Below are 18,422 nucleotides of genomic sequence, written 5' to 3' on the forward strand. Positions count from 1 at the left end.
TTGTACACACAGAAATTTAATTGGCTTGGTTGCAACAAGACACATTTCAGCCGAATCACAAATAAGTTCATGTCCCCCTGGTGTGAGAGAAACATGTTCAATAATATGAAGAGCATTATAAAATTAGCACTTCTGAATTTCGCCCTTGCAGATAGTCAACTTGTTCTGCATTGAATGCCTTGCTTTTTAATCTCATCAATTTCAACAGGCAAAATACACAATGTGGTTACAACACATCAAACATCAAGCAGTACATCAGTTGCCTGTGAACGCTCTTTGATCTAACGGCGCTGTAATCTCTCCGTAACGATCTGTTGATTTGTACCCAAAGAAACACAGGAATTAACACCGGATTCAAAGTGCGACCATCTTCGCCGCAAGCCAGTTTCTCCTCGTTGAAATAGCAAATTCCTTTCTTCACTCGAGCCCCACATGCTTTCTGCTGTATAATTTGGAAAACAAGGGAGTATGAAAAGAATTCCACCGCCCCCCCCCCCACCACCACCACCATCTCTATGACCCAATCACCCCCCCCCCCCCTCCCTCCACTCCGGACCTCAAATCTTTATTTTGGAAGTCTCTGCGTTGCTCAGAGTTTTTTGAGCCGTAACCAACAATAACAGCATCCCATAAACAACACTCAGGCAGATGGGGGGGGGGGGGGGGACACTGAGGGATCTTGGCTTCAGGAAAGGGTCTTTGGCAGGTTCAGCTGAGCCCTGAATGTCCTTGTTGTGGCATTGCTGAGGTATGATGTCAGTTCCTGGACATGCAGGGTTTCTCTAGAGGGCCCATTCTGATCTCCTGTGGCCCCGTTTCCACTGCTAGTGGGGGGGGGGGGGGGTACTTGGGGGTGTCTGGTGGTCCAGGAGTGACACAGGAAGTAATTGGAGAAAACCTCCCCAGGCTTGCAATAATCAACAGATCTCAATCTCGCTTTTCTGAACCGTGACTGAAATTTAAAGCCATGTTACGGTTGTGACATTTTTCATTCTTTTGAGTTTGTGAGTTTTTTTTCTTGGTCTGAACTGAACAAAAACAAAAGACAGACATGAGAAAAGATAAAAAGAAGCAGACAGGAAATATAACAATGAATTACGTGCCCGGTATATGAAGTCGCCTTTATGAGATTAATGTGAGAAGCGAGTTTAAGATTAAACACATACTCGTAGCATATTTCATTTATACAGGAATACAATGGAGTGCAACAGAAAAGAGCCTGGGAAAAAGCTGTAACCCATAATTTGGGGTTTTATTTAAACCTTGTCCAACAACAGACAAACATTCATCCCATTGCATCTTTGGTCAAACACCGCCCTCTGGTGGCTGAGTATGTTATAGCCAACACCAGGATTTAATTACTTCTTATACAATCATCTTTCTATTCTGAAAAGCTACTTGATTTCAGTTATCTCTTCATCCACTATGTGAAAACAGAAAAAAACATGTTTGTGATAATATATACATCTCTGTCATTAACATTTAAAAAAAAAATCCTTTTCTGTTTGGTTCATTTTTGCGGTTTTATTCTTTTAATGTTTAACCTGGATTTTGATTCAGTGTGTGAGAGCACAATGGGCATGAGAAGTGAATAAAATGTTATAACTACTGTCCTTTGTTCATAACAGGATTATGGGATATTTCCAGTGTCCTAAAATGTGTAAAATTTTATTTCTGGAATTTGGACACGAGAACAAGGTATTTAGTAAATTGTGATCCATCTCAGTCACAGCCTAAAACAATCAAATAAAGGGGTGAGTCTACTGGAGAAAGTAGTGAATCCTACAATTCCATCATTTACTGAACAGGGACAACTAATTAAATCGGTGCACCCTCCACAAACTGTAAACACTATAATACCAATCTATCCATTTTCTGATCCTCTGCTTGCCCCTTGACCCTTGGGAAACAGTTAATCTGAAACAGTCCGATGCAGAAACAAAGTTGTTGTTTTTAACATGGCTCTTGGACTCTTTTTTGAAAAAAGAGCTTTGATTCCCATAAGCACCATTGCACTGATTAAAAATCAACACAGACCGGGCAACCACTCAGATTTCTGCCTTTCTTCATCTCTTCCTCATCCCAGCACCAGCGATCGCTGCCTTCACTTGGTCTTATATGGGTCAGACCATATCTTTACACCTGCACGACACAAATACAAAGAGGTGACTGTGGGTGACCAGTACCCTACTGCCCAGAACAGGGATCCCCAACCGTGTTCCTGGAGATATACCATCCTGAAAGTTTTCAATCCAACCCTATAACAAAGCACACCTCATTCAACAGCTAGAGATATCATTCAGCTGCAAACCATAACATGGCAAATTAAGGTTGAAATGAAAACCCACAGAACGGTAGATCTCCAGGAATAGGGTTGAGTAGGTCTGATATGCAGTAGAGATTTCCCAAGGGCAAAGCATTTTTGATTAAACACACCTATGTATGTGAGCATACCTTAACTGGTCACTTTTTAAATAACACTCCACTGATGCACAGCTATCAGTGCAACAGCTCATTCAGGTTTATATTAATAAGATACATAGATTTGAAGATTGTGTTATTATTTGTCTATATTGTCCTGCAGATAATCATGATCGAACACTACTTATGTCATATAGCCTGCTTTCATTCCAACACTTTTGTGTGGAAGTGTTGTGATGTACTTGGATTTGTAAGGCTGGGAAGAATTAAATGATTACAAGAACAATTACTACACTACTTAATTGAAGTGAATTTCACCAAACGCAACGTAGCACTGGCCACCAAATTTGTGAAATTACGCTGTACCAGCGCTGCATCGTGACATTCGTGCTGTCACTGCGCAGTTGGCTCCGCAGGTGTCAACTTACCTACAGGTTGGACATCCGCTTGATTGATCCCAGCTCGGTTTACCGTCTGAACTTGTTCTGTTTACAAGGGGGTTTAAAGCACACATGCTAGGGAGGACTCATAGAACGATAGTCAGGCAGGTAGCTAACTTGAGCAATCTGGCGATCCAGAAATCACATAAATTGTGGCTGCTTCTTAATCAATTCCAACATGGATTACAGAAAAATTATATGTCAGGTTAGCTATTTGTTTGACTCGTTCACTAACTGGATAGCCTAAAAGGGTAAAACAACACACTCGCTATGACTACTAATGCTAGCAAGCGCACCATCAAAATTAGCACAACAAACTAAATTAGTAACTTAGATTGGCGACTTACTGTACTCATTTATGTGTGAGAGAGGATAAAACAATATCGGATAGAAAGCGGCTGCAACCGCTGTGACAAAACCTGCGAATATTATCACGGTTCTCCTATTCCGCGACATTTTCCTGATCAGAGGTTGTGGTAGTTCAAAGGACACCAGCACCGACCACTGACAGTACTGAACTGCTTCCTGTGTAAAAGTGCACACACTATGGCTACAGTCTCCCTCTAGTGGTGGATATGAGGGACAGTTTAGATGAGGAAAATGTAAATGGTAAATGGTTGGAATTTATATAGCGCCTTTATCCAATGCTCTGTAAAATTGATGCTTCTCATTCACCCATTCATACACACACTCACACACTCACACACCGACGGCAATTGGCTGCCATGCAAGGCACCGACCAGCTCGTCGGGAGCATTTGGGGGTTAGGTGTCTTGCTCGGGGACACTTTGACACAGCCCAGGCGGGGGATCGAACCAGCAACCCTCCAACTGCCAGACAACTGCTCTTACTGCCTGAGCCATGTCGCCCCCAAAATGTCTCTTGTGGATGACGAAGGACGACAACTGGCCAAGAGTAGGAGGCTGCAAAACAGTCAAAGTCTTTTTGTGTCATAATACGTATAGTAATTATAAGGAAGTATATTGACACCTTATTACAAATAGAATGACTAAATATTCCCTGAACTTCAGTAAAATCATATTTTAAATTATACATCCTCTCATAAGATTGTGTGTTTAGTTATTTACGTTTTATTAAATATAGATAACATATAATTGACCATGTGCAATGGCATGTCTAATCTTGCTGCTTGCACATAAAATCTTAGAGCCTCTGACCGTACTGTGTCCGATTGAACCACTCCTCTTGAAAAACAATAACGTTACAACATTTTGAGTCTTATACTCAAACAAATGTTTATTCATTTGGAAGGCATTCTTATCTAGGGAAACTTTTAAACTTTACATTTCTTTAATGTTATTTGTTGTTTCTACAATAATAATAATAATAATAATAATAATAATAATAATAATAATAATAATAATACAATTATACACTGTCTGCTGTATAATTACCAAGGAAATGAATGTTAATGATCTTCTTTAATGGTACAACAGTGCAAGCCCCACTATGTATGTAGTTACAATGCCAGAGCATTTCATATTGCACCCGGAAATTATAAATATTTCAGGTTACAGTAAGTGAAAAGACACAACTTCAGTGAGATGGTAATAGTTAGCTTTGTTGGTTTCACAACACTTGATTCAAAGAGCTACCACATCTGTGGATGCAATCTCTGAATTTGATCTTCACAGAAATAATGCAGGGTTTTTTTTTATCAGTTTGACAAAATAAAAATCCTTTAGTTTTTACAATAAATAACCAATGAGCATAACAATACAATTATTTGGCAACAATAAGAAATACACACTGAAAGAAACTGGAATTGAATAAATTAGCCTGTAGTACATAGAGCTTTAAAATTGGTTGAGCATAGTATCTTAGAGAACTGTATCAAAACTAACCAATAACACCAGAAACCGATTTTTTGCTGATTTTTTTGCGTCTCTGGTTCCACACTTGTGTTCAGTTATCCACAATCCTCCTGTACTCATTTGTTTCTTCCTTTGTTTCTCTTTTCTCCCTATTTTCTCTCACTCCATTCCTTCCTTTCTCCGGCTCTCTAGTCTGCTTCTGTGCAGTTCTCTCTCTCAGCTCTTCCTTCTGACTCCTCCTCATCCTCTTCCTCCTTCCTCCCCCCCCCCCCCCCCCCCCCGGCTGTAGAACCTGCACCATCTTCTCCACCTTCTCCAGCAGCTGGGAGACCTGACTGGCATTCTGCCAGCTGTGTAGGGTGTGGTACCTGTTCCCGCGGAGGCCCTTCAGTTCCTCAGAATGTGCTGCTCGATGCTCTCCCCCGAAAGCCTCCGCCCAGGAGAACAGCACTGACTGCCTGGCCGTAGCTGGCGGTGAAAGAGAGGCATGCTGGGAAGACCAGGAGGGAGGCGCGGGAGCCTGGGGGGCACAGAGCTGCCCTCTGCAGGGCGCGACCTGCGGCCTCATCCCCAAGGCACCGCTTGGGCCGTGTCACTTTGACCAGAGCGACCCGCCTCCCAGCTGCCTGACCTCACCTCACTGTGCCCTTCCTGTGGTCTTTCCTGTAGTCCTCACACTTTTATTTTCTTTTATCTCCTCAATCACTCCATCACTCTCCAGGCTCAGTGCTTAATATCTCTCTCTAAGGAAGGTCTAGTTTCTCTTGCTCTCTTCATACATTTGTTTTTAGTTCTTTAATCACTTTTTCTTTCACCTCCAGGACTGACTCTATCTCTGCCTCTCTCATCTGCCTTTTCTCCTCATCCATCTGTTTTGTACCGTCCATCTCATTCTGCATGTTCTCGTATTTATCTCTCCATACTGCTTCCCTCTGTTTTTGTTCGTCCTCATATTTCTGCAGAGAAGCTGATATTTTCTCCTCTCTTTCCTCAACGATGCATCTCAGTTTGTCCACTTCTCTCTTTCTCATATCGTTTCTTCTGTAATTAATTCAGTTTCTTCTTCATGTCTTTTATCTCTTTGTCTTTTTCTCTGACCAGTCCCTCCATCTCTTCTTCCCTCTGTAGTTCTTTCTGTCCACGTTGCTGTATAACCTCATCCCTCTCTTTCAGAATAATGTGAATTCTCTCCACCAGTTCTGCGGTATCAGTCCTTAGCTGCTTAATCATGACCTCTAGTTTTGCTGTTTGCCTTTGACTATGTTCATACTTCTCTCATCTCTTCTACCTCCTTCTCCTTGATTTTCCTCCCCAGCTCCTTCTCTTTTTTCCTCATTTCATCCTTCGGTCTCTTTTCTGTCGCTCCTGCTCTTTATTGTGCTTGATGCATCAGCTCTGAAATTTGTCTATCCTTCAGCTCAAGTTGTGCTTCTCTTTCTGCCAAAGCCTGTCCGCTTCTCCCTGCCTCCCTCTTGTTCTCTTCATCCTTTAGTTTAATCTCCAACTGTATCCTCCTCAGTTCTTCTTCATAATGCTATTTGGTAATGTTTTATGTCTTTCATCTCTTTTTCCCTGAATGCTAACTCTTGCTCTCTTAGTTTCCCCTAATTTTCTGTGTGAATGTATCTAATTTTCTCCTAATATTCCCTCTGCTCTCCAATCTCTTTCTCTCGTCCTTTTCTCTTCTTCTCAAACATCTCTTTTGTCTCTTCTATAAGCTTCTTCATCTTCTCATTTTCCACTCTCCATACCTCTTCTCTCTGTCGCTGTTTCTTTTCAAAATCCCGCTATAGGTGGTTTGCTCTCCCACCTATATTGCGTGCTGTGGTTCTTCCACCTCCTTCTCTTTGTCCTTACACATCTGATGCAAGTCACACAATTCTCTCTCTTTTGCAGCATTCCTATGTTTTAATTCTTCTATTTCCAGGTCACACTTCTGTATATGCTTTGATTTAAGCTTCTCTTTTCCTCTTCTGCTCTTCATAAAACTCTTTCTTTTTATCCAACATTAAGTCTTTTTCTTTCTTCTTTTCCTCCAGGTTCTCCACCTCCTCTTGACTTTTGCGGCATTCCATTACCAGGTCATTGAGCTCGTTCTCTTTCTCTTCAGTCAATTGATTCAGTTCCTTTATTTCTGTAATTTAAAAAATATATATTTTTCTGTCTTAACAAGACTCTAACCCAGGGGTGTTCAATCTTATCCAGAAAGGGCCGGTGTGTGAGCAGGTTGTTGTTTTAGCACAGGACTAAGACAGCTGATTCTACTCATCAAGGACTTGATTAAAGACCACGATTAGTTCATTAGTATAATCAGGTGTGTTACTGCTGGGTTAAAACAAAAACCTGCACCCACGCCGGCCCTTTTAGGATAAGATTGGACACCACTGCTCTAACCCATTTAACCCACTCAGGCGCGCCGTTGAGAGGGTAGTACCACTCCCACCCGGGGGTGTCCACAATGATCACCCGTCTTCCAGCCACGTAGGCTCACCTCTCTACGTGCTCAACCGCTGGTGAACCCCCCCTCGCCGATGGTATTTCATGCAGTGCTTTTCCCCGCCCCCTTCCTCGCCAGCAGCACCAATCTGAGCTCTGAGGGACATGGGGCTTCAGAAGAGGTTTCTGCCTTTCCTCTCCCCCTGATGCTGGTCTCACGCCACCTGCAGGAGAGAGGGGGGACAGCTGATCCCCATTCCGTAATGGAACTTATGCACCAGTCTTAGCGCCAAGAACACTTTAATACAAACTTAGAAGTGGCGAGGCCACAGGGAGGCAGTGCACGCAGCACGAATGTGATGATTCCAACTCACCCAAGTTTCCAGCTGCAGAGTAACATGGTCCTACCCACCCCTAGTGGCTCCTTATCAGTGGATGACTCCCTGCATCTCCGCACTCCCCCGTTCCCAGCAATGCAACTTTCTCTTTACCTGGTTGCCTTATCCCACCCGCCTTATTCCCCATTCGGCTGCAGGTGCATCTGCAGTATCTGTTAGGGGGGTCTGTAGCGTAGTGGTTAAGGTACCCGCAAGGTCGGTGGTTTGATCCCTGGTGTAGTCACAATAAGATCTGCACAGCCGTTGGGCCCTTGACCCTGCATTGCTCCTGGGCACTATTGTCTCCAGGTTAGTCTAATCAACTGTACGTCGCTCTGGATAAGAGCGTCTGCCAAAATGCCATGAATGTAATGTGTCTGTTACAGTACGGGTGCAGAGGTCTGAGTTTTTGAGGTAACTTCACCACACATCCAAGAGAGGGTGCTGTTGCGATATGTTGAACAAGAAATGGGTGCCTTTAGCTTATTTATGATGGGCTCGTCGATACAAGAATGCCGCTCTGAATAGTGTGCCTGGCTCAAATGAGAGAAACACGGTTATTCCGAAGTCTTCCCAAGGTCAACCATGGTCCCTCCAGCTTCCTCCATCTCATAACAGTATTTCTGCAGCGCTTGACACCAGAGCACCGGACATTTCACATCGTACAGTGAGTGTTATGTCACCCATACTACATCTATCTGAAGAGTATAATAATCCTATGATATGCATCCTCCACACAATAAAATAACAACAGAATAACAGCCGCTACAGGTAATGCCTTTCTGTGTAATTGAGAAATAAACTATTATTGCAGCATTAAATGACATATTACTCTGCTCTTAAAGAGTAGCCCTGATTTGTTGTAATGAGGTACTGAGTGCAAGGTATAGTATACACCCAACTTCAGAGGATGAATGTGTGGAGGAAAAAAAAGATCCAAATTGGCAAGGAAGTAATCCATGCTGTGTGTGATAAGGTACTCTTTATTACATGCAGCATGGAGAGAATTCACAACACATCAGCACAGTGCTTTCTCTGAAACAAAGCAGCAAACGGTAAATGGTCTGCATTTATATAGTGCCTTTATCCAAAGCGCTTCTCAAATGGATGCTTCTCCTTCACTCACACACCAACAGCGATTGATTCGCTGTCACACAAGGCACCAACCAGCTCATCAGGAGCAATTGGGGTGTCTTGCTAAGGGACACTTCTACACTGCCAGACAACTGCTCTTACCTCCTGAGCCACTGTCGCCCATGCAAGCTCTCTGATATACAGTATACTTACTCACTGTTTTACCTCAAAACTCCAGTACATTCTTATCACTTTCTCTATTGATCCAGCCATGCAGATATCTTACATTCTTAGTTCCTGCTGAATTTGCTCTTACGCTGAGCATCTTTATCTTAAGGCGGGGCAAAACAACGTTATCTAACTTCTGATGAACAAACAGACACACACGTGATAACGGACAAATGATCCCTTAAGTGTACAGTACACAGTCTTCCACCCAGCAGAAATCTGAACAGGCTGGGTCCCACACCAGGGCAGGTCAAGAATTACAGATTGAGAAGTTTGTGATCCGACATTTGTGATCAGTGAGGGATTTCATTTGACCCCTTGATGAGTAGTTTTTCTGTTCTAGAACTACCAGTGGTGACATCAGCATTAGAATGTTTAGCTTAATCAGCACTAGCTCTCCTGCTGCACTGTGGGGCCTGCTGTTGAGGAAATTCTATTTAACCGATTTTATTTTATTTTCCCTACAAAGGGAATGGTCTCAGCCATTATTGATATTGATGGTCAACCAATTTATTTATGGTCATGTTGGATGTAGTTGGAGGGACCAATTACAAAAAAAGGACGATGGTTCACTTGTATTTTAGTATTGAAGTGACTTCTTTTTTGAAAATGGTAAAGTCCACTGTTATAGCTGCACACTTACTGAACCGACTGAGGTTGAGTACCTTCACTCACACAGGACTCGAACTGGCAACCTTCTGGTCCCAGGGTCAGTTCTCGACACATACTGCCATCTTCCCCACATGATCCATTTCCACTCTTCTGCGTGAACCCAACACCAAGCTATTTCAGTGAAGCCAGCCCCCACACGTGATCTACTGTATGCCTGCTAGTCCGTCTTACTCCCGTTACACCACATCTGTCAACCTCAGCGCGTCTGAGCTTTAATAGGCCACGTCTTTGGTTTCAGATGCTGGTTTTGTTCTCTGAGCCGTATTTACCTGCCCTCTCCAGTTCTAAGCTTTAGCCACCAGACCAGAGAAGTGTTGTGTGTGTAAACAGTGACTAACGGGCCACACGGGTTCCCCCTCTATATCCGATTTCTTCCCACAGGGAGCTTTTTCTCGCCACTGTTTGAGGGTTTTTCTCCCCACTAGGGAGGTTTTTGCTTTACCTTGTGCTATCTGGGGGCTCAGGGCTGGTGTTTCCCATTTGTTCTCTCTCTCCTATTACTCTGTAAATTATCTTTGTGACAGTCTTCTATGAAAAGGGCAATACAAATGAAATTGAATTGAACTGAATGACATTGAATTGAATTGAATTGAATTGAATTGAATTGAATTGAATTGAATTGAATTGAATTGAATTGAATTGAATTGAATTGAATTGAATTGAATTGAATTGAATTGAATTGAATCGAATCTGTGCCTGACCCCCCTGTTCTCTGCTTGGCAGCTGCCTCAGAGCGCCTCAGCTGCCAGGGTCTGGGCCGGGGGAAACGGCCTGCCTGTCCGCTGGGTGGAACCAGGCCAGCTCCACACAGTCAGCCCACATGCATGACTCTGTCCAGGGGCTAAAACCGGCCTGATGACCCCCTGTACTGAACTGACCCTGCAGGGTCATCTCTGATGGCTTCTGGTCTCTGGCCTGGTTTTGGAGAGAGGCTGTATTCCAAATGCAAATATTTTAGCATCTTTCCTGAACATCGGCACAGAGAGCTTGGTGCATATGGGGGGGGGGGGGGGGGGGGGTACAAAGATAAGAGTGAAAATCACACACTGTGCTACACATGAAGGAGTTTTCCACTGTTAAGGTGTCCACCAAACAAATAATTTTTTGCAGTGGCCACTGACATCTCCTGACCATAGCAACACAATATAAGAAATGCCTATTAGAATACTTTTCTTGCAGCAACTGCTTTTGTTGGTTTTAAATTTCACATCATGTGGTCAGAAACCATTATCACAAAGGATACTACGTAATATTCAACAACCTTTGCTAGACCTGCTTTTCAGTTTCTGCAGTTGTAGTTGCTGGACTATCAGTGACAGAACTGCACAGGAATCACATGAACAAAAGTTAAAGTTAACATAAAGTTGGCAGAATCCATCAAATTACCAAAATCAATTGTAGTATACACTGTAACTAAAATACGAATAAAAGACCATTATTCATGCCAGGGTGATTCCATAAAAACGACATGGGGAAAGTTGTATGTATAAGTCAACCATAAGTCCCTTGGTATCTTCAACTATATGCTTTCTCTGGGTATTTTTTGTATATTTCTTACAGAAAATTAGATGCAAGTATTGAATTGTATCTGAAACGTAAAGAACTGCTCTTTCTTTAGAGTCAGGCTGGCTGCCCTTTAAACATTAGGACTGTTTGTGGCCCTATCAAAAATCAAAATGGCAACTGAACACCTTCAAAACACTGACAACTATGTACACCATCCAGCCGCAGACAGCCGCAGCAAACTTAGCCCTGCTCCTAGCGTACCAGGGATAGCAGCAACACACTAACACGGCAGCAGAGATGATTTGTGGGCCCTCTATGATTTTTGGCACCCGCCACTGTATATAGTGTGGCTATTACATATAAATTAAATTAATTGTTGGTGAAGCCCTTCATTTGGTGGCCAGGACTTCCATGCAAGGAATCCACTCTGCCCACACACATTAGTTGCTTGACAGATTGCTAACCTTTCATAATAAACCCCCCCCCTCCACACGTCTGTGGCCGTTGTCGACAGAACAGGTGACACCCTTCCACACCCTGACAGGTGAGAACATACCCGTCACCTCTCACTGCAGGATTAGTGATGGAGCAGCCAGTGCCAGTCTGAAATAGCATGAGTTTCAACATGCCGTTTCAAGACTTGTCAATGCTAATTCATGCCCATAACGAGGAGCTACAAACACTCACGGAGAAGCGTGCCAAAGAAAATTGAGGCTTTTATAGTTAAAGGGTACCATCGCTGAAAATTATATTTCCAATTTCATGCTTCTTACCTTAGCTTTTTAAAAATATTCTTTCTGAAAATTTGGTTTCACAGCAAAAAAAATCATTGAGCTTCAACAATGTTACTGCATGACTGCAAGTGTCCTCCTCCCGAATATCTATTTGTCGGTTGATGCCAGCCCTCCCACAACGTGGGAGATTCGAATGGGTTCTATTCTAACATTCTGTATCTAGGTTTGTAAGTTTCCTTGCCCTGATCCCCTTACTTAAAAATACTAGCCCCACCTTAATGAAGAATGCGCCATGGCATTGATCAAATGGAATCCTGACCTGCTTTGTAAACAGCAAAATAAAAGCCTCATATTCAGAATCACAAAATCACACAAGATAAATGATTGAGGTGTGCATACTGGGTGGTCAAACGGTGGTGTTTAGAGTTTACTGTACTGTATGTATCAGCTTCATTAAATTCAGTACACATACTGTAATGCCCCTTTGATGGCTGATTATTAATGCATTTAGCCCACAAATCTAAAGCAGTATCGCAAACTAGGAATATTCAGTTAGCTGGATAGCTGTGCCTAGATCAGCTGTTTTTACTTCAGTCCATGTTCCAGATTTGAGAGGGGTTCCCGGTATTACTCAGTGCAGCTATCCAGCTAACTGAGTAATTGATCCTGCTTCGTGATACAGGCCCCAGGTGTCACTTGTGGCAACATCTCAGAAGGTCAGCGCGCACCACATTTATGGGTGGGAAAAGAATGAAACCTACAGGAATACCCATCATACCTTTGGTAAAAGCCAGAAGGAAACAAGAGATAGAGTGGTCTTTCTTTAGCCACGGAAAAAGGCCCATGGAATCCGTGAAGACTTTAGAAGGAGAAACGTTGGTGTGTTCTGGTCTATTACCATATGGGAAATGTAAAGTAAGTTGTAAATCACATGCATTAAAACCCATTTTGTTTTTGAGCATAAACATGTCGAAAAACTTTTCTCCCCTATGGAAACTGACTGTTCATATTCATTCATTCGTTCAAGTCTATTCAAATCCCTGTGATTTTAGAAAAATAACACAAAAATATCTTTCAGATCTTTCCACTACCTGGAAAAACGTTTGAAAAGGTGCAAAAAATATTATTTTGTTGATTTTATGAAATTAAATCTACACAATAACTGAATTCCTATTTGAGCCTTCTTATATACTCTGCATAGTGGAAACTGAAAATGTTTATTAAAGTGCATTCTCCCTAGTAAATATAAGAAAGTGTTACATTTTACATTTACATTTTACATTTTAGTCATTTGGCAGACGCTTTTAATCCAAAGCGACTTACAAGTGCATAGGTTCTACCACAAGTCAAAGCATCACATCCAGAACTAGAAAAATACACCTGGACTGCTGTTCTAAACATATAGTCGTCATCATAAGTGCAATTTTTTTTTTTTTTTTTTTTTTTTTTTTTGGGGGGGGGGGGGTTAGACAGGGATAGGGGTATCAGAAGGGGGGGGCGGGGTAAATCAGGAGGGAGGACTAAGGTACAGTTTGAAGAGGTGTGTTTTGAGTCTGCGTCGAAATAGGGGGAGGGATTCTGCTGTCCTGACAGTGGTAGGCAAGTCATTCCACCACTGAGGAACCAGAACGGAAAACAGGCGTGAACGTGCAGCTCGACCGCCAGGTGCCCGTAGAGAGGGAATCGTAAGGCGACCAGAGCTGGCAGACCGGAGTGGTCTAGCTGGGGAGTAGGGAGTGATCAGGGATTGTATGTAATGTGGGGCAGTCCCCTTAGCAGCCTGAAATGCCAACACTAGGGCCTTGAATCGGATGCGTGCGGCAATAGGAAGCCAGTGGAGGCCAATGAGAAGTGCTTCAGCTCATAAATGCACGTCTTTTGGGAAATATTTTTGGGATGCCCTAGTAACCCTGTTTACCCTCCTGTAACACAGAGGATGACTGTCAGAGACTTCTGTATCAGATGGCCTGAAGCACATTGCCCCCCAGTGGAGGTAAAATAATCCCACCCCCCCAGAATAAAAGAGCAGGGGTGGGGGGGGGGGGGGGGGGGGGGGCAGCTGGATGGGCTTATCAGCCTTCTCGCCACACTACACAAACTAGCTGCCAAATATATATATACACTCACCAAGCAGCACTTTATCAGGAATACTTTATTACACCTACTTATTCATGCGATTATCTAATCAGCCAATTGTGTGGCTGCAGTGCAATGCATACAATCATGTAGATACAGGTCAAGAGATTCAGTTAATGTTCACATCAACCATCAGAATGGGAAATAAATTTGATCTAAGTGACTTTGACGGTGGAATGATTGTTGGTGGCAGACAGGGTGGTTTGAGTATCTCAGAAACTGCGGATCTCCTGGGATTTTTGCGCAGACTAGAGTTTGCAAAGAATGGTTAAAAAAGCTTTTTAAAAATCCAGTGACCAGCAGTTCTGCAGACAGAAATGCCTTGTTAATAAGAGACGTCAGAGGAGAATGGCTAGACAGGTCAAAGCTGACTAATAATAAATACCTAATAGTGCTCTGTGAGTGTGTGTATATATATATATATATATATATATATTTTTTTTTTTTTTTTTTTTCAAGTACTACATCTACGAACACTAGCTGATAAATATTACCCACTTGGTTAGCGAAACCATACATACACTGCTACTTCTATAAACATAAGGAGAATGAAGCCCCCCCCCATACAAACACAGATGGGCCACCAATGCTATTCCTGTAGTTTTGAGGGCCCCTTGGGGGGTCCCTTGGGGGGTGGTTCTTAGAAGAGTGGTATTAGCGGGTTGACACAGGGGTGGAGGGTGGAGGGGTGGGGTGAGGTGAGGTTGATTAGTATGGTACTGAGACAGCGGAAAATGGAGTATCCCAGCTGACCATAAGTTAGGCCCTTCCACAGAACACCTGTCAGGTATGCAGGACAGAGGAACCAAGCGCAGACTCAGGGGTAACAAAAAAACAGCAGGCTTTAATAGTGAAGGCAGATCCAGGCTAACAGAGGTCCAAAATCAGGTGGTCAGTCAAGACAGGGCAGAGGCACAGAAACCGCAGTCCAATGAGAGATTCCAAATACCAGGCAGGGGTCATCAACAAGAAATACAAAAACAGAACAGAAAACCAACAGATAACAGGACAGGCAAGAGGCTAGAATAGAGAGACCAACCTCACACAAAGACAACAGAACTGATGAACTAGCAACAAAAGAACAAAACATTAACCAATTAACTAAACGATAAACAGGTGTAAGTGCTGGGGAACAGATAACGAGAAACAGCTGGGACAAGACAGGAAGAAAATGCATATAAGGAGTGGGGGGCGGTGACACAAAATAGGGAGAGAGGTAAGCAGTGAAGGAAATACAATAGAAAAAGGGGCACAGACATGACAACACCTGTGTCCCCTGCCTGGAAAGCCCCTCCACACACAGAGACAAGACACAGGCCTGCACCCTGCAGCAAGTAGTACTCTCCACCCTGGGGAAGTCCAGACCTGATATTATAGCCCGGGGATGTTATTCACCGTCAATGTATATACAGTATGTACTGCTCCCTTGTGTCCCAAATTAGCACGGCGCATTTAGCCGCTAACTCGGCTAACATGCTAACCCCGCTGACATCTTTCGACTGGTTTCAAGAGTGCAGTACATCCATCAATATGCAAAAACCTTTATGATTTACTTTATTTTATGCTTGATCACTCTGTTACTATGTGTTAGCTTGGTAGCTACAGCCCATATGACAATTTTAGGTTCTTTGAACATTTCCTGATTGTTAGTTGTCATTCCCAGACTGTTCAGTATGTGAAGTTTTCTGGGAGTCAAGTTTTAAAGTTTTCTTAGAACATTTGTGTGTAAAGTTGTTTCAAGTTTTCACAATGTTACAGTATTATATGAACCTTACTGTCTGTGACCTGAACATGTTCTTTTTTGGGCAACTGGGGAAAGTTCTGTACAACGTTATAAAAACATTGTAAAAAAAATAAAATAATTCTTAAATCACGTTTCCAGGAACGTTATTTTTCTAATGTTACAGTGGAACCTTCTAACAAGATTATTGAATGTTCTCAGAACATTCCCTGTTAGCTGGTAGAGCTATAGAGGTAAAATGTTAGGCCTTGTTCTACTAGGCCTCTTAGTCCTGTTTTGGTAAGGTTGGCACAATGCATGTGACTGATAATTTGTAGGTTTCTCAGAAACTAAAACCTTCCCAATGAGTAGGGTAAAATTCAAGGATCCTGGGTCAAGGCCCTTCTCAGATCAGTTTTCTGGAAATACCTCTTACCTGTGACAGGTATATCGCAGTTGAATCACAGTTCAACCAAGTTTGAAATGTAAACATCATGGCTACATTTACAAAAGGAACTTTGGATTGGGTTCGCAAAAGGAAATTGCACTCAGTCCAGATTCTGCATACCTTTTTTACGTTATGTAACAAAACAAGATTTTCTGCTGTTACCCTACCTCCAGATGAAGGCAAAATATGTTCAGTATTGAAGGAAATGGTGTATGATGAAGGACTTGTTATTCCATTTTATAATTTTACAATCTTATTTTTATGCCTGTTCCACCATGGCAGCATCCTGTGTGAAGTTGGGAGTTTTAAGTCCAGGAGGCTTTACCTCAAATGAAGCCTTCTGCTACTTCTTTCACTTCTGTACTTCTGCTATATGGGCAGCCTGTAGCACAGTGGTTAATGTACATGACTGGAATCTGCAAGGATGGTGGTTCGATCCGCAGAGTAGCCACAATCCGCACAGCCGCTGGGCCCTTGAGCAAGGTCCTTAACCCTGCATTGCTCCAGGGGAGGATTGTCTCCTGCTTAGTCTAATCAACTGTATGTTGCTCTGGATAAGAGCGTCTGCCAAATGCCAATAATGTAATGTAATGTTCACCAGCGGATCTGTACAGCCATTTCACCAGAAGACTCAACATTGTTTTTGTATGTATGTACGTGTTGTTCATGTGTAAGGTGTATTTGTGTATGTACTGTATCTACAGCATATTCAAGGTTCAAGGTTATTTTATTCGTACCCAAGGGTAAATTTGGTAAATCAGACAGGAAATTCAGCAATCCAGGGGTCAGCAACATGGAGGATACATAAGACATTTACAGGACTCATAATATGTGGATCATATTAATGTTTTATATATTTAGAGGTTTGAATAAAAAACCATGGACTGAGTTTTAGAGGGGCGACATTGGCTCAGGCAGTAAGAGCAGTCGTTTGACAGTCGGAGGGTTGCCGGTTCAAAGTGTCCCGAAGCAAGACACCCCTGAATGCTCCTGACGAGCTGGTTGGTACCTTGCATGGCAGCCAATCGCATGTATGAATGGGTGAATGAGAAGCATCAATTTTCCAGCGCTTTGGATAAAGGCACTATATAAATGCCAACCATTTAACCATTTACTAATGACACTGGTGACCACGTATTTAGTATGTTGTCAACCCCTAACAGTAAGATGTAATGATTCCTGGCCAAGTCAAACCCTGGGTAATTCTGTAGTCAGTTATACGGTAGATGCGCCCATGGAACCCATTGAAGTGTCCTTTAGGTAATTATGCTGCATAAGCACTACGGCTAATACTCATAATTTATACTTACTTACAATGTACTTTAACAAATTATGTTTTACCATCCCTGTGGAAGGCGGCATGGATGGTGCAGTGGGTAGCACTGCCGCCTCACAGCAAGGAGGTCCTGGGTTCGAATCCCCGTTGGTCGGGGCCTCTCTGTGCGGAGTTTGCATGTTCTCCCCCTGTTTGCGTGGGTTTCCTCTGGGTAGTCCGGTTTCCTCCCACAGTCCAGAGACATGCAGGTTAGGCTGATTGGAGAGTCTAAATTGCCCATCGGTATGAGTGTGTGAGTGAATGGTGTGTGTGCCCTGTGATGGACTGGCGACCTGTCCAGGGTGTATTCCTGCCTTTCGCCCAATGTATGCTGGGATAGGCTCCAGCCCCCCTGCGACCCTGCTCAGGATAAGCGGGTTAGGATAATGAATGAATTAATCCCTGTGGAAATGTATTGTGCTCTGTGCTAAGAGAGATTTCTCACATAGTGGAAAATCAATTCCACACCAACATGGTGTGTATCTTCTCACAGCCTGGCAAACGATCATTAATTAATGCAAGGATATTGCTAATTACTCAACATTAAAACCTTAATCTTATATACTGAAGACAATAGAGTTTGAGGTCAACAGATGTAAATGAGATGACAGATCCAATTTCAGCTTTTATTTCCTGGTATTTTTTTATCTAGATTTGTTCAACAACTTAGAACATATCACCTTTTGTATCAGACCACCCAATTTGTAGGTGAGCAAAAGTATTGTGACTGACAGGTGTTTCTTGTTGCCCAGATGTGTCCTGTTATATTGACTAAATAGTTCTGAATGTCTACTCTTGGTTTTAGCCTTGGGTTTTGCCTGCGAAGAAAAATAAATAAACCGCTGGCATACTGCATGGACTGGGTTCACTAATCTTTTTTGATGATGTAACTCATGATGGTAGCAGCAGGATGAATGCGGAAGTCTACAAAAACATTCTGTCTGAAAAGTTATTGAGAAAGGCGTCCAAACTAATTAGGAGGAACTTCCTCATGAAATAAAAAATGAAATTATGTTCAGTATATTATTATATTAGTTCATCTTTTTATCTCAATCCCAAATGTATTCAGTGTATTACAAC

The 18,422-nt window shown here is 42.7% G+C and overlaps 1 protein-coding gene across 1 annotated transcript; it reads right to left on the reverse strand.

Moving 5' to 3' along the window:
- Positions 1-1,233: 1,233 nt before the first annotated feature.
- smim20 (small integral membrane protein 20) lies at positions 1,234-3,380 on the reverse strand. Its single transcript, XM_061252759.1, has 3 exons — positions 3,209-3,380; positions 2,850-2,906; positions 1,234-2,142 (listed from the first exon to the last, which is right to left on the reverse strand). The coding sequence occupies exons 1-3, from the start codon at positions 3,315-3,317 to the stop codon at positions 2,105-2,107; spliced, it is 204 nt and encodes a 67-aa protein (XP_061108743.1). The 5' UTR covers positions 3,318-3,380; the 3' UTR covers positions 1,234-2,104.
- Positions 3,381-18,422: the final 15,042 nt, after the last annotated feature.

This window comes from Conger conger, chromosome 8, assembly GCF_963514075.1.
Source record: "Conger conger chromosome 8, fConCon1.1, whole genome shotgun sequence".
Lineage (NCBI taxonomy): Eukaryota > Metazoa > Chordata > Actinopteri > Anguilliformes > Congridae > Conger > Conger conger.

Bases quoted from the DNA above. Each gene is read 5' to 3' on its own strand.
- smim20 (XM_061252759.1), bottom strand. From the start codon at position 3,317: ATGTCGCGGAATAGGAGAACCGTGATAATATTCGCAGGTTTTGTCACA. The intron at 2,907-3,208 runs GTAAGTCGCCAA...CCTTGTAAACAG, and splicing joins CTCACACATAAATGAGTACA to AACAAGTTCAGACGGTAAAC. The intron at 2,143-2,849 runs GTAAGTTGACAC...TGTGTCGTGCAG, and splicing joins AGCGGATGTCCAACCTGTAG to GTGTAAAGATATGGTCTGAC.